Source organism: Podarcis liolepis, assembly GCF_965112155.1.
Source record: "Podarcis liolepis genome assembly, chromosome: 11".
In the NCBI taxonomy this organism is placed as follows: domain Eukaryota; kingdom Metazoa; phylum Chordata; class Lepidosauria; order Squamata; family Lacertidae; genus Podarcis; species Podarcis liolepis.
In genome coordinates this window covers 47,269,722-47,286,055 of record NC_139565.1, presented here as the reverse complement: position 1 = coordinate 47,286,055, position 16,334 = coordinate 47,269,722, and the positions used below count along the sequence as shown (strand labels likewise).

The window sequence follows — 16,334 nt, the reverse complement described above, 5'->3', positions numbered from 1 at the left end:
AACCACTTACCTATCACAATATCCGTACTCTTGGTGCTGCTGGTTGAGCCATGAGATACAGCATCGCTGCATCCCGAAATCCCAGAAAACTTTGAGGAATGGGGGACCACATCCAAGTGATTGTGCATGGGCTTTCCACACCAGTCAGAATAAGGAATGTCTGAAAATTCTGAAAAAAACATATGGAGTGGTTTACAAAGAAGAAGAAAGAATACATACAAAGAAGAAAAATACATAGCTTCATTTCAGCTGAGATAATTTAATGTAACATAAATTATAATTGTGAACCATAGCCATGTTAACTCCCGCAGAATATGACACCCTACATTAAATTTCAGTGTAGGTTTCTGGGTCTCAGGACTATGAAACATTCCGGAAAGTTATTCCATGATGTATAAAAAGCCCAAAACAGGTCTCCAAGCCTCCATATCCTTGTATGTGAATAGGAACAATGGCTAGACTTCTGACTGAAAGAGGCCCAGCTGTACTAACCAGTGTGACTATAGGAAGGATTCACTTTGTTTTGCTGGTAGCCCAAAATGTGCGTGCAGACACAATAAAGGCAATTCTCTTCCGTGTGCTCTTGGAGCCCCGTGTCTTCCATGCTTTCAAGGAACTGAGAAGCATCCGAGCGGCTAGTGTTCATTATCTCTGTAAGACTGATTTGCTGGCGAAGCATCTGGAAGGGACTCTTCACCATCTCAGAAGAACCACTCGGCACACCTGGAGAGGCTTCCAATTAAATGACAGAAAAAGAAATATAAATGATAAGTGTGGCAGAAGACCAGCTTTTGCCATTCAACCCTGCGTCTGACTTTTTGGGAATTATTTCGTTCTATAGAATTAGTCAGCGCTGCAAAAAAATAAATTGGCACTGGCAAAATTCCAAAAGGTACCCCACAGGCTCAAAAAAATGTGAAGACCCCACTGTAGAACAAAAGAGAGTGGAAAGGAAAAGGTACCTCCAGCATCTTGGGGAAAGACTTTAGCGCCTCGTTCGTCAAGTGAAGGCATGGTCTTCTTCTGGAAATAAGGAGTTTCCTTTACCTGAAATATTTGAAGTGAAAAATTATACGGGTGAGTTTTTAGAAAAGCGAACAAGCCCTCTATTTTTGGTAAATAGCCATTCATTCAAGCATTTAATTTGAGTGCAAATTCACTACTCAGAGCAGCCTACATTAAAAAAAAACACCCCATTTTCATAAAACATAGAAACGTGTAAAACCCAGTCATAAACACATTATCTGCCTCACAAAGGGAGGTCTCCTTATTAAGTGGGCAGGCTGATCTGGTGATCTGGGAGAGAACAGTCCCAAAATTACCTGGACCTAAGTCATTTATAGGGCTTAAAAGGATGATGACTAATGTTTTGATTTGGAAATAAATGGATAACCAGTAAATATGTGGATTTAGGCTTCAAATAAGGGTTTTAAAAAATAGTGCTAGAGTTGATCAAGTAAGTTAAGCAAATTACTCCATGCTAATCCCTTCTCTAAGTGTAGCTTCCAGAGGATATATTCATTAGAACAGGGGTGGCCAACTCACAAGAGACTGCGATCTACTCACAGAGTTACAAACTGGCAGTGATCTACCCCCTTTTTGGGGAGTTCAGGTCAAAGAAAAGCCCCATTTTAGGGGTGCAGGGCACTGTTGTTCAGCTTTCTTTAGGGGAGCCAAAGTTGTTGAGCTTCTTTGGGGGGAGCCAGTGATCTACCACAGATGTCCAGTGATCTACTGGTAGTTCGCGATCTACCTGTTGGACATGCCTGCATTAGAACAATGAATCTAAGATGCCAAATTCTCTCACATGAAGTGATTTCACATGAGGGAATATGCCATCTCAGATTCATTATTCTGATGTTGTTCTGCATGAAAATTTAGACCTGAATTTTACATACATTGTACATACCTGAAATATTTCATTGATATCAACTGGGAGAGCAAGCCCAATGTAATCATCTGAACTTCCGTAAGTAGCATTAGACACCATGGAACGAACAGAAGAAGAACGCTGCAGTGTGTTTTGGTTAATAGGGCTTAATAAATCCTCTTTATCTAAAGATGATGCATAACTTAAAGCTCTCATGAACCTGTAACAGCATCAAGGGAACCAAAGTCAGTATAACCTGAAAATCACAACTCTGCTCTGTAATAACACAGACAGCATTTTTAAAGTACGGCTAGTTTGGGTGAGTATACAGTTTGCCTTCTTATATATTATCTGTTTATTAATAATTTAAAGACATACTGTGAGAGCAACACATATACTGTTATGAATGGCTTTCCCAGCAGAAAGTATTTCTAAGAGGTAAATTTGTGTTCAGTTCCAGACTGGTATCATCTGTATTTTCTACACTCGTATTCCATTCTCATTCAGAAACTAACTTTGAAAATAGTTCAGATAATCTTTCCATTACTCTGAACCAAAAAACCCCCCACCTGATTATTAAAATTATTATTTTAGAGTGAACTGCTTTGAGCAGGAGGGTTGGTTTTTCAATGCAACTGAGATTGTATGATAGGATTCAGCAGCCCTTCCTGAATTGAGACTGTGAATCAGTTGGTAGAGCATGAGACTCTTAATGTTAGGGTTGTGGGTTTGAGCCCTGCACTGGGAGTTTTTACGATAGGATCCAACAGCCCTGAGTTTGCTATTTTCCCTAAAGCCTAGTTGATCAGAGTGCTAGGAATGCCCTAGAAATTCACTGGTATAAGCCCTTGCCTGATGTGGAAGGCCATGACTGATTGAAAACTGGAATTCTCATGCTGCTGGAGCTTTCTCTGAAGTTGAAACTGAATGGCTGTTTGCCTCTTAGGTGGTGGAAGCTATGGAAAACATATCAAAGGAAACATCGGCTGTGAATGCAGCTCTCCTCTGGGTCACACCCAAAATTCCTGGCTACCGTATTTTTCGCTCCATAAGACGCACTTTTTCCCTCCTAAAAAGTAAGGGGAAATGTGTGTGCATCTTATGGAGCGAATGCCGGGGGGGGGGGGGCAGGCAGGAAAAGCCCTCAAGAGCCGCACACAAGCTCCGTGCGGCTCTTGCAGGCTTTTCCCCAGGAGGGAGAAGGGACTGACGTGGCCAGTCAGTCCCTTCTCCCTCCTCGTAGAAAAGCCCACAGGAGCCGCACGCTCCTTAAAGGGTGCGCAGCTCCTGTGGGCTTTTGCGGGAGGTGGGGGAATTGCCATAGCAGCGCGTAGCCTCTCCTGGCCGGATCCATCCCACTCACTGTCTTGACTTCTTTGCTCTTTGGGGCTGGGAGGGACCCGGGCTTCCCCCAGCAGCCCCGAAAAGCTCTGGGAGAAGCGGATTTTTTTCTTCTTGATTTCCCCCTCTAAAAACTAGGTGCACCTTATGGTCCGGTGCGCCTTATGGAGCAAAAAATACGGTAATTCTTCTCTTGTTGAACAGCTGGAATTGTGAGAACATTACTTAGCTATGCCATGAAGAAAACTTGAGGAAGAAGTGCTTACCTGTTTGGTGTCAGTCGAGAGTCTAGACTACCAGACTTCATAGTAATTGTGTCTGTGAAGAGCACATCCTTTGCTGGAGATGCCAGGGCTTCCGAATGGGACAAAGAGGGGTGCATCCTTTGCTGCTGCAAGCGTTTGAGTGTTGCATACCCAAAGGCATCTCGCGAACTGGTGTAGCTGAAGTTATAGTCAGCCAGGCTTTTTATTGTGGCGAGCGAAGGAGCTTTAAGTGACTGTGCTCTCCGAGGAAGGGTGTGCGAGGACCCTGGCGGTACCAGGGAGACAGAATTTGATTTTGAGAGGGGGAGGTGGTTAGGCTGTGGGGTTGAGCACTGGATTGTTTTAACTGTCTTGGTACTCACCACAGTACTTAAACTCCCACTGTCCGTGTCTACGTTTGTAGTGTCCACTCCCACAGTCTCCCGCGAAGGGCTCGAACTCATTGAACTTATGCCACTCGTGGTGGTATCCGTATTGAAACTCAAGCTGCGGCTTTTGAAGTGAGTCTGCGTAGAAACCTCTCCTATCAGTCTTTCCCGGCTGGCATTTTCCCGGTGGTTTTCGTGGCCGAGGCTTTTGGGAAGCTTGAGGTCATTTTCGCCTATACTTGGAGTGCTATCTGCATCTTCGCTGTGTCTGCTCCCGACAAACGACGTCTCTAGTTTCAGAGTGTGGATTTTAGGCACCCGGAACATAGGGGTGAAGTCCTCGCCTCGTGCAAAATCCATGCTGCTGGAAGGCTCAGTTACTGTACGATTTCGCCTCAAACCCATCTTACTCTCTGAAGAAGATAGTTTGCCACCTTTAGGATCGCTGCTACTCCTATGTTTTTTATTAGGTAAGGTTAGAGAATTTAAAATGCGGTTCTTCACAAGCCTGCTTGAAGTGAAGAAGGGGAAGGGATTGCGATCCTTATCTTTCAAGGGTCCAGATCGGTCGTAGAAATTCTGTTCTGCATCTTCAGATATATCTAGGAAAAACGTGCTGGTGGAGGTGCTGCCAACCCTGTCATCTTCCAAAATAAACATACCTGAAATTTAGATAAAAGCTTGCATTGTTAAAATATTATTGGTCTATAAATATTTGATAACTAAAACTAGCTCTGAAAAGCCTATGAAAGCCAACTGCATGTACATTTCTGAACTGTAATGGCTGAAGGCTATTTTAGGTAGGGTGTGTGTGCTTAGTATCCTTTTATGTGCCACTAAACGTTATATGTAAGATCAACAGAACCTGGCCTTTTTAAAAAAAGAAATAAATAAAACAATGGTACTGAACACTTAATCACTTCTTGAGCAATCAAAATTTTCATGTTAGTGCTCTTAGTTTCTCCTTTTAACATGAATTCAGGGGTCTTCAGGAGCCAAACTGTGCTTTTGGAAATGTAATTTCATACCGTAGTTGAGGAGTCAGTGTTTGTTCACGTCAACTCCCATCTGTCCTAGTCAACATCGGCAACGATGATTGGAGTTGTAGACCAGCAACAGCCGCAGGCTAAAATCAATTCTAAAATGGATGTGCCTCTCTTATATCAAGACATTACTTCGCATTATCTAGTTGGTGATAGTATTTACTCTCCACACCTGACTTTTCTGATTAGCTCCAACGTATCCTGAGCCTGCTCTTTAAATATAATGTGATACTCAAACCATCCTAATAGATATTTTGATGTTTCCCGTTTTCCATCTTAAATCAGAGTTTCTAACTTTCAAGGAAGAATTTTCTCATGTCCAGTCTTTATCTTCACTTTTATACTATCATCCTGGAGAAGAAATGGATCTAATTCTATGCAAAGGAAATCAGTGTTTTAATTTTTCATTTACACCAGATAAAAGCAAGATCTAAAATGATTACATTTATAGTATTTTCTACAGCATTTGAAGCTGAAACTAAAAAAGATTTTATAGAATCTCCAAGGAGGATTTACCCAGTGGTGTCTCTCTGTTGACGGAAGGCGCTTGGACCCAGCAGAGGCTTCCACCAGCAGGATATAGAGGGTGAGGTTTTTGCCAATTCTCCTTCCCCCAGCAGCTGCAATCTGCCCCAAAGGGTTGGGGTACTGTACAGTATAGTAGGGAGGGGAGTAAGTGGAAATTCCCTCCTTTCACTGATGAAAGCTTTCAGCTGAAACCAAGTGCCTCTGATCAGCAAAGTGACATTCTGGACACCCTATAGCCCAACCATTTCTGAATTTATCAAAGGATACCCAGCCACGTTCTATAAACCTCGTCTTTATCCATTAAGCACACAGTGCAAACGCGGGTTGCGAACGTGATCCGTGTGGGATGCACGTTCGCAACCCGCGTCTGGACACGCGTGGGTTGGGATTCGGTGCTTCTGCACATGCGCAAAGTGCGATTTAGCGCTTCTGCGCATGTGCGACCACCAAAACCCGGAAGTAACCCGTTCTGGTACTTCTGGGTTTCAGCAGTCTGCAACCCGAAAAAATGCAACCTGAAGCGGCTGTAGCCCGAGGTATGGCTGTACATCATGCTCATGTAGGAATACAGAATACCTTCAGATTAGAAAGTTAATGCCTTCTCAAAATGGATAGGCAAAAGGAGATTCCAGCTGAACATCAGGAAGGACTTTCTAACAGCAAGAGCTATTCAACAGTGGAACAGACACTCTCATAAGGTTGTGGACTCTCCTTCCTTGGAGCTTTTTAAAGCAGAGGTTGGATGGCCATCTATCATGGATGCTTGAGTTGAGATTCCTGCATTGCAAATGGTTGGACTGGATGACCCCTGAGGTGCCTCCCAGCTCTACAATTCTATTGATTTCACTGGCCAGACCCATGATCTGCTTTTTCCCCAAAGGGAATTCACTAGCTGTGCTGGCACTGCTATGCATACTTACTTGACGGCGCAGATTCACTTTCACTGTTGTGCCTTGAACTGGTAGATTCAGAGTTCAAACTGAGCGTGCTGGGAATAGAGGAGAGTTCGTTGCAGAGTTGCTCCATGTCATCGGGGACGACTGGCCAAGGCTGCCTACGACTGTGTCTCACTGCATCCCAGTTGTGATGCTTGAGAATGTCACAACCTTGTTTTGTTTTGGCGATCAGGCCAAGCACATAGACACACGTCCTATGTTTATAAAACAGAAATCCAGTTCAAACAAATATGTATTTCACATTCAGGCCACCAAAACAATTCTCCAGCTTCTTTTCCCTCCCCTCAGGAAATGTTACTTGTGCTGCCTTAGAAATATGTGAAATGAAAAATACAAATCCTTTGTGTAAGCTGGCCTGCAACTCTGAGGTGCAATCTTGTACATGTCTACTCAGAAATAAGTCTCACTTAGTTCAAGGAGGTTTATTCCTAGATAAGGTTGCAGCCTTATTCTCTAAGGGGATGCAGAGTAGAACTAGGCATGTAACAGATATGAGTGTTATTTCATTCACTACATGCCTGTATTACTTAAAATTATTATCATTCAATGCAGTAGGAGACATCCAGTTTGTCCCCATCTTCTGTGTATGCTCCACAAATCATGACTGCAAAACACCCACACCCATAAATAAGGCTGCAAAACTAATGTCACACAGAAAATCTATTAACATAATAGTAAGTAGCAACTTGCTATTTTAATAGTAAGTCACCTGATTTTTTAAAAAATAAAAAGGGTGTTGTGCCTTTCTTCATTTTAAAATTATATACCGTTTCTAAAGAATGAAGCAGCAGGTGGCATAGAATCATTTTAAAGACTCCAGGGCAAAATAAAAATCCTATAAACCCTTTAAAAGTCAATTTCAAACCATGTTATACCTACCCTCTAATAGATAGGACTTCACAATGCTGGGCAAGTGCCAATATATCAGGGATGACATTTTCTTCTTGAAGCAAATTCAGACCCCAGTTTGAAGATCCAATATTACCCTGTAATGTAAATAATTTGTGATCAAATTTGCTATTGGCTGATACTGCTGATACTATGTCATATAACAAAGGAGTATTGATTAGAACTTGATGAACAAACTTAAGATATTTTGTATACAGTATAAGCTATAAATTTCTTTATACCTACAGCCGAGTCTCTTTCACCCAATTCAAGCCTTTTCTTTAAAAATATTTAATAGCACCTTGTTACAGTCTACCTACTTTCCCAACTTCACAGAAATGACTTTAAATCTTTTATATCCCCCCCCCTCTCTCTCACACACACACACACAAATATGATTGTTAATTTGACTAGAAATATAGGGTTGAGTTGATATGCTCCCTTCCACATTGCAGAGTCTTTTGTCTTTAGATGCAATGCCCTCATGTACCTCACCTTCTACAATTTGAGAACTCTTTTGGATTAAAAGGGGGGCCAATTTTCAAGCGTATTTCTGCTTCATCTAGAGAGCTTGGTGTCCTCTGATTTAATCTGCTTTTGTTTTGTCCTTTGGTGGGGAGTTGCTGCATGAGCTGCTGCTGTAGCCAGCGTATAAGATGACCCCCAACTTTTGAGAAGATTTTCCTGGGTTAAAAAGTAGTCTTATACACCAGAAAATACAGTAATTCGTTCTTGAGACCCGTTCTTAACCTGAAACTGTTCTTAACCTGAGGTGCTACTTTAGCTAATGGGGCCTCCCTCTGCCGCCGCACGATTTCTGTTCTCATCCTGAAGCAAAGTTCTTAACCCGAGGTACTATTTCTGGTTTAGCGGAGTCTGTAACCTGAAGTGTCTGTAACCTGAGGTACCACTGTAATTTGCAACATCAAAAAATCAAAAACACATCTTTGGGGGAACCATTATTGTTATTTTGGTTGCAGAAATGCAGAAAACACCATGGTGGATTTTTATTTTTATTTTTTTACTAACCAGAGCCCAGAGAGCTGCCTTCAGCTGCTTAATCCCTTCCCATTTATCCAGCATGGGGGAACGAACAGTGTAACTCAGGTCAGGAACAATACTCTAAAGAATAAAAAGATCAATCACAAAGTAGCTTCAATGTGAAGCTTAACATTCTTCAAATCTGCTGAATTGCTTTTCAAACTTACATAAATGCTAAGAGCAAAATACAAATAGGTTTAGTGTTTTTTTAATATAAAAAAATTTGAAAACTAATGTTTCAAAAACCACCAACCATTTAAACAAGAGCACCAATGGTAAAACTAAAGGCAGATATACAGAACAACGATAACAGCTCTGGTCATTAAATAAGGCGCTTTTTTTTCATTTCAAGAAGAAATATTTAAAAACACAAACATGTAATTCAATTTCTATAAAAATAAGCCAGTATACTTTTCTTCTTTCAATTCAAAATTGAGAAAACACAGCTCAGAATTGGATCACATAAGCTAAGAACAGCAGTATCTTGCACATTTCAGAACCAATCAGCTAGTCCTTAGCTAAAGCATCTCAGAATGAAGAAAGGAAGAAAAAAAGCAAATCCATGCACAAGTTGTGTTCTGTAAAGTGCATTCCCTTCCAGCTGAAAACAGTTCAAGGAAAGCAGATGCCAAAAGTTTCTGACCTCTCAGCACAGCTGATATTGTGGCCCTGCCTCCCTTCTCTCTCTCTCTCTCTCTCTCTCTCTGCTGCAGCCTTATGGAATGGCTGCAGCTAGGCGACAGCTGGTAGAGGAAGATACCACCACCTACCAGTGTTTGGCACCCTACCCCAGAAGTCAATATTCATAGCCTAAAAATGCAGAAAGAAAGACTAAAAGGCAATAGGATCCTCAGGCAGACCAAAGCAGTTCCACTGAAGAAGGGCCCCTTTCATGATTCTTTGGGTCAATTCCTGTGGGATTACCACAAAAGTACTTGGGGCAGCAACCACTTGCCCAGCAAACCTCCCCCCCTTGCCCTCCACCAATCTGCTTTAGAAGGTTCATAGATCACAGAATTGTAGAGTTGAAAGGGACCATGAGGTTCATCTAGTCCAACCGCCTACAATGCAGGAATCTTTTGCCCAATGTAGGACTTGAAGCCATGACCTTGGGGGAACCCCTAGCATAAATTTTGGGGGTATGCAGGGAGGGGGACTCCTGCGGCACAAGTGAAAATCCTTGTGCTAGCAGGACATTTTACTCAGTGCTACCTTGGCTACAACTCTTGCTTTCTGTTCTGCAAGCAAAGTCTACACATCTCACTCACTATTTCAATCCATGAAAAAGAGTCTTCTATGTGCTCCAGCTAAGTGAGAAAATTTAATCCCTGGCCAAAGCAAGCTTATTTTATAGAACATAGATGCATGCATGACCTGGGAATTCCTCTTCTGTAGTCTAAATAGAAAAAAACCAAGCCAAATTTCACAATGAGGTCGTATATGCCACACAACCCTGAACCAGTAACAACCACACATATTGGGGGGGGGGGCGCAATTCCAAGAAGGCTGCAATGTATTTAATGTTACCTTGATTTTGAATCAGGTATATTAAATTTCCTCACCTGAGCTTCCAACAAATGGCAGCCTGTTTTGTGGTGTACCAGTTGTCCATAGAGGTGAACCGGCAGATAGACATGTGGCCGCTGTAATCTGCCAGAAAGAAAAATGGTCTGTTTGCATAGTAAACAATAGAAAGTGTCCTTTCATACTGTACCATTTTGTGGTATGCTGGTTTGACATCAACCGATAGGAAGTGCCTACAGAGGGTGGTGAATACAGCACAAGATATTATGGGCTGTCCCATGAATCCGCTGGATGAAATAGTGGAAGAACGTTGCCTCAGGAGAGTGAGGAAAATTCTCAGGGATGATTCACACCCTGGCCGGCACTTTCTTGATCTCCTGCCCTCGGGCAGAAGATATAGAAGCATGATTAGTCGCACCAACAGGGTAAAGAACAGCTTCTATCCGTGGACTGTTAGGCTGCTGAATGAAAAGATAACAACAGGGCAACTGACTTTCGGGTTTGGTGGGTGTGTGTCAGTAAACAAGGGGAATTAAGACTAAGAGAGCTGAGTGTGGGGTGCTCGTGTAATCTCACTGTATACAAGTTGTACAAGTGACAATAAAGTATTTCAATTTTTATTCCTTATGGCTATTTCAAAAACCAGTCACACAGTCATCTCATATATGTAGCAATTGCTTTAGCAAACCAATCAAGATCATCTGCAACTTAGCTTACCTTTGGTTGCTCCGGCGAACATAGTTATCGCCATCAACAGGTTTGCGGTATGTGGTAAGTGCTTCATTGAGTTGCTCTTCTATCAAATCGACATACTTTAAGTTGTACTCCTAAGATGAAGGGATACAGAGCTCATGAGAGAGCGAGAAATCTCCAGCAGATTTTTGTATTCATAATACTGTACTATGCAACATTGTGATCCAAATGAGAAAAACCTCCTTATTTTCATAATTCCAAGGGAACCACTGCAGGTTTTTGAAGTCAAACGTTTGATTAAAAAGGCAAAAGCTATTTTGGAATGAAGATATTTATTTACATGCCCAGTGGATCGGCTACATAGAACAGGGCCTTTAGTGTTGTGGCACCAGTTCTCTGGAATTCCCTTCCTCCTACAACTGTGGGCTTTTGGTATATACAAAAAACCATCTTTCTTCACCTGATCTTTACTAGTTTTGTATTATTGTTAATTTGTCCATTAACAGAATTTTGAATATGTTTGGAGTTTTACTATGCTTTTATATGTTTTGTTGTTTCATGATCTTGGATATTCTGATGTTTAGCTAAACACTTTGCAAGAAATTAATTCACGATGCAGAGCCTTTTGTTCTAGAATAACGGTTGGCAATGCTGGGAAATGGCTGAAACCCTATTATCCCTATAACATTCTCTGCCTCTCATTTTTACAGAGTAACCTGTCTGATATAAATGGGGAAATCATTTCTAACTTGTGAATTTCCTCTCCATAGCACTTCTGTACAGTTCTCTTCCATGAGGGAGCAGATCTCTACCCCATTTAGTAAGTGAATACCATTCAAGTATCATTTCATATGTTGCCAAAGGATTTATTCACCTCTTCAAATTTTGGCCCAGAAAGCCTTTTTCAAAAAAGGTGAAACTACATGTTATGTTGAATCATTTCCAGCAGCCACATTTTCTAACCAAAGGCAGCTCTGGGTGAGAGCAAACTGGTGTGGACATTTCACTTCTGGGCAAAGATTAGCCTTTGCTCCTTGCTGCTTTTTCTCTGTAAATCTGCCCCGTGTCCTTTTCCTCTAAAGCATCCCGAGTGCTTATCTTCAAATATACACCTGGAATCCTCCTTCCTGCAACTTCTTAACTTAAACTCCCTGGGAGCTGTTTCCTCCTAGATACAGAGCTGTATAAAGTACAGTTTGAAACAAAAGTTATCCAAAGAGAATCTAATTCCAGTGGGAAAATCGGTTCTGGATCAGGCCTGTAAGCCTAACTTTTCAGTTCTCATATGCCAGTAGCTCATACATAATGGGCCCAACAAAAGCAGGACTGTCAGATGCAATGAAGCTGAGCACTATGCCTAAATTCAGGAACCCTTAAAAACCCATCAGGTCCACAGACCTGAGAGCAATGCAAGCGGCTCTATCTCACCTTCTGAATGAAGAAACACAACTGGACCATGATTGGATGGGGCTAGCACATTCATTCTAGGGAAGTCTAAAGGGCTGGCTTTAGCCAAGCAAAATCTCAGCATAACAAGGAGGGATGTATTTCAAGTTATGAATTTCACAGAGAGATTTGGATTTGTTTAAAAGTACCTTCTGCCATTTCTCCATTTGTTTTGTCACATAGCCTCGTTCGTTTAGATAGGAAAACCCTTTGGGGATTGACAGGAACCTGAAAAAGTATCATCATATACCGTTTATAAACATGTCCACCGATTATGAAAATGCAAGTTAATTTGGTTTGTTCTCATATGAAGTAACATATTTAGTGTTTACCTTAAGAGCAGAAGCAAGCCCTTGTCTCCAAGATGAGACAATGCTGGTTTCATCTGAATAAGAGCATGAAGATTTGCCTAAAAGAGAGAGCCAGGGAGAGGGAGGGCAATAAGGAATTAGCAAGAAATTTCAATATATACAGTAATGGGGAGGCCTTCCAATCCCTGGTGCTTCCCCTGCTTTGGTGGGAGCCAGTGCTGGGCTGGGGGATCCTTTAACTGCTGGGAGGGGAGCAGCAACTGCACACTCCTCAGCTGAGCAGTTAAAAGATGCAGAGGGAGGAACAAGCAATACTCACAGGAGGAAGTCGCTAGCAGAGGGACTCAGGAGCAGTGGTGGTTTCACCAGTGATATACTGCTGAGTGAAGCCGACATCACGGACCAGTCCTGGGTGATATATCGCCCAGGCCTAAGACCATTGCATGAGAAGTATGACATGCTTCTCAATAAACTGATACACAACAGTATTCACTCACGGTAACCTTAAGAATGGACGGCAGGATTCTCACCTTGTCTTCGCATGCCTCATCGAGGATATCAAGTGCTTCAGAAGAAATGGCTTTATTCTTGTCATGGAGCTGGGTGACCAGTAACTCGATTCCCCAGTTGCTGAAGAACTCTACGTTGGCTCTCAGCAGTACTCGTAAGTGTTTTGTGGCATATAGCCTACAGCTCTACGAAGCAAGTAAACAAGCAAATCAACGGCAAGGGAAACACAGTAGAGAAAAGTAGATTTTGCACACAGAAAGCCAGATCCATGCTCTCTCCAAGCACTCAGCTTGAACATACACAATGTGGGAAGTGGTCAGGGGTATACACACAAGCACACCAACATCAATGAGAGTGCAGGTTCCACTTAAAATTTTCTCATAGCGGAAAAGTCTGAAGGAGGCTTTTAAGCATGTTCAGACCCTACCACTTAACACAAGAAGGTCAAGGTGGTGTGGCTGCACCTATACCTCTCTCTACTTTTAGCTCACACGTATTGATGCAAAACACCTAGAGCTATTCATTTAATAAGCCATTAAAATTAAATGCAAATGATATACTACCTTGAGATTATACTGAGGCTGAGAGAAAGCGACTGATCCAAAGTCACAAGCTCAGGGCTGAGATCAGAAACGTATTTACACCTAGGTCTCCCTAGGCCAACGTTCTATCTGTAACACCACCCTGTGAAAACAACCATTTAAATATAATCTTCAGAATGTAGGCATTTAGAGGAGTTGTCACTTACATCTGTAGATGCCGTTAGGATTTTGGAAAGAATGACTCTTGCTAATCCATCTCTGCTGTAGTCCAAACTAGAAACAGTCAGTTTGAGTAAGTGATCCTGGTTCTTCAAGGAGCAAAGATTAAGAAGACTGGAAAAAGATGGAAACATTTAATTGTAAATCTGTATGAGAATTGGACTAACTTTAAAAGTCCCTCCATTTTTCCTTCTTTGGTTGCCTTTCTCCACTATCAAATTTTAAACTAAGTTCTTCAGGCCAGGAATATTTCTTCCCCCTGCTAAAAAAGGTAAATGTAAAGGACCCCTGACAGTTAAGTCCAGTCGCAGATGACTATGGTGTTGTGGCGTTCATCTCGCTTTACAGGCCAAGGGAGCTGGCGTTTGTCTGCAGACAGTTTTTCCGGGTCATGTGGCCAGCATGACTAAGCCGCTTCTGGCACAACAGAGCAACAAAACCAGAGGAGTGCATGGGAATGCCATTTACCTTCCCGCTGGAGGGGTACCTATTTATCTACTTGCACTTTTTGGTCGTGCTTTCGAACTGCTAGGTTGACAGGAGCTGGGACTGAGGAATGGGAGCTCACCCCGTAGCGGGGATTCGAACCGCTGACCTTCTGATAGGCAAGCCCAAGAGGCTCAGTGGTTTAGACCACAGCACCACCCGCGTCCCCCTGCTAAGTTACCCTAAAATCCCATGTAGTCCAATAGGATATAAATTATTTCCATTGAAAGGATGCTGGAGAGTTTTCTCCAGCTTTCAGCATAGAAAGCTTTCTTTTCCCGAAAAATGATAGCATGCTTGGTCTATAGATTAGTTAAAAACTATAAACAAATACAGACTTGGGGAAATGTTTTGCATATTATCTTTTAAAAATGTACTGTCACTTTCATAAAATCTAACTGCACACTTTTGAATCTAGTACTATTCTTAATCATGTAGATGAAATATAGATGTTTTGGATGAGCTCATTCAACTTTTAACAGTGTATGCAACTTAGTTCCTTTAGGAATCTACCTTTTTCTTTTTACAAAAAATGTAAAAATTAGGGTCAACTAACCACATCTAGTTATACAGAAATTTAAAGAACAATGAGAGAATTCATTTTAAAACTTCTAGGATCTGAGTAGTTCAAAAGATTCTGAAGATAATGCTTACCACTGAAACACATTACACTTTTCAAGCATTTTCACTCCGTGGGGTTGACAGGAGAGCGTACCAAAAAACAAGAAGTAGTGCTGACTAAGAGTGTTAAGTAACCCATTGTTCTGGAGGCTGCGTTCTGGTTTCAGTCCAGAAGAAGAATTGAGCCAGTGTACAATATCTTTCACTAACTCTTCGAGGTAACCATGTCCATCCTGCTTCAAAGAGAAAGGACAAAAACTTCAGTTCCTTTGGCAGCATTTCCCTGCCTCATTGAAAAAAAAACACCCATTTACATTTCTTTGGGCACAAGAGAAAGAAAGCAACCATCAAACCGAAAAGCACCCGATAAATTAAAACCAGAAGAAAACCCTTCATTGTGAAAATGCTGCAGCATGTGTAAACTTTGAAATGTGGGGAGAATCTGCTGTGATACTGCCCTCAGATGATCTTGTCACAAGCTGAAAAGTCAATTCCTGTGGGGATTATGGCTGTCACAAGAGTAAATAAGCCTCAGGCAGTCCCAGGTTTTGTGAGAGCTTAACAGTGGCAGGTGAAGCAGCTCAAGAACGGGTTTTTACAAAAGTGAACATAACACCTTCTGGTCCTTTCCCTCTTCCACCAGCTTCTGAATTTTGTCAAACAAAAACAAAAGAAGAAAATAGACTAGGACGAACACCTTTAAATTGTTACCCCTTATGTGTCACAGAGAATTAGGAATGCAAGGCATTAGGCTACAGAAAGTTGAGATAATTTGAAGTCTGTATCTACCTTTTGTTGCACCTGCCTTCCTTCCTTCTTTCCTTCCTGTCTTCCTTCCTGAGGGGCAAAAGGGCATGTTGATTTGACCTCTGCATCATCCCCTCCCAGTATCCTGAAGCCTATCAGGCCAGCGTGTAAATTTCATAGGCAAAACTCTACAAATATGAAAGCTAGATTTCTTCATTAAGTGGTCTTTATCTACAATTAACTAATTATGCTTCCTAGAGTCCATGCTGCTTTGGTTTGTAGACAAAGGAATGTAGAGGAGACTTTGATTCCTGAATCCACTACTGCCTCTTATAATAGATCTCCTACAGTGCATAAGGGATGAATCAGGTGTCTTAATATTCCAGCTAGGGCAAGTCTCAGGATCTATAACCAGCATTTTTCTTTGTAATGGGCTGCAATTTTATCCTCTGTGCTTTGTTTCCAGAGGTGTTGTTCAGCTGATAAGGCTTCCTTCAGTGAAATGAAGAGGGATGCAATTTTTGGCAATTACCTCTCCAACCTGTAGACACTTGCACCACTCATAAATCTGCTCCAGGGAACTGGGAGACCCTTCAGAGCAGATTTAGGGGGCACAGGGATCTGCAGGTGGAAAGGAATTGTTGGAAATTGCTTCCCCTGCTACTCTGCTAATGTTAAGCTTGACAATCAGCTGAACGACACTGTTGGATACACTTGTGTGTTCTGAATAATAAACTTAATTATCTGGTGTGTTCTGAACCAAAGGCATCTGTTCATCCTCTAGAGCAGGCATGTCCAACACCCAAGAGACTGTGATCTACTCCCACTTTAAAAAACTGGCAGTGATCTACCATTGGGTTGATCAAAGTTGTTGAGGTTTTGGGGGGGAACCGGCGATCAAACGGTTCGACATACCTGCTCTAGAGTTTAGGCA

General features: G+C 41.9%; 1 protein-coding gene across 6 annotated transcripts in view; it reads right to left on the bottom strand.

The window, feature by feature from the left end:
* RICTOR (RPTOR independent companion of MTOR complex 2) overlaps positions 1-16,334 on the bottom strand; it is a 61,418-nt gene that overhangs the window by 9,047 nt on the left and 36,037 nt on the right. For 2 of the 6 annotated variants that reach the window (XR_014517221.1, XM_083465674.1), the window contains exons 21-36: positions 15,443-15,490; positions 14,687-14,889; positions 13,534-13,660; positions 12,806-12,970; positions 12,297-12,373; positions 12,114-12,192; positions 10,543-10,652; positions 9,864-9,951; positions 8,290-8,382; positions 7,252-7,358; positions 6,337-6,566; positions 3,478-4,507; positions 1,910-2,090; positions 963-1,047; positions 493-732; positions 11-169 (exon numbers count right to left, since the gene is read on the bottom strand). Coding sequence is in view for 3 of the 6 variants with exons in the window: in XM_083465674.1 (XP_083321800.1) it covers positions 11-169; positions 493-732; positions 963-1,047; positions 1,910-2,090; positions 3,478-4,507; positions 6,337-6,566; positions 7,252-7,358; positions 8,290-8,382; positions 9,864-9,951; positions 10,543-10,652; positions 12,114-12,192; positions 12,297-12,373; positions 12,806-12,970; positions 13,534-13,660; positions 14,687-14,889; positions 15,443-15,490 (3,022 nt within the window). In the remaining 3 variants the exon portion in view is untranslated. The remainder of the gene's footprint in view (positions 1-10; positions 170-492; positions 733-962; positions 1,048-1,909; positions 2,091-3,477; positions 4,508-6,336; positions 6,567-7,251; positions 7,359-8,289; positions 8,383-9,863; positions 9,952-10,542; positions 10,653-12,113; positions 12,193-12,296; positions 12,374-12,805; positions 12,971-13,533; positions 13,661-14,686; positions 14,890-15,442; positions 15,491-16,334) is intronic. The other 4 variants (XR_014517222.1, XM_083465675.1, XR_014517223.1 and 1 more) reach the window with 2 other exon arrangements.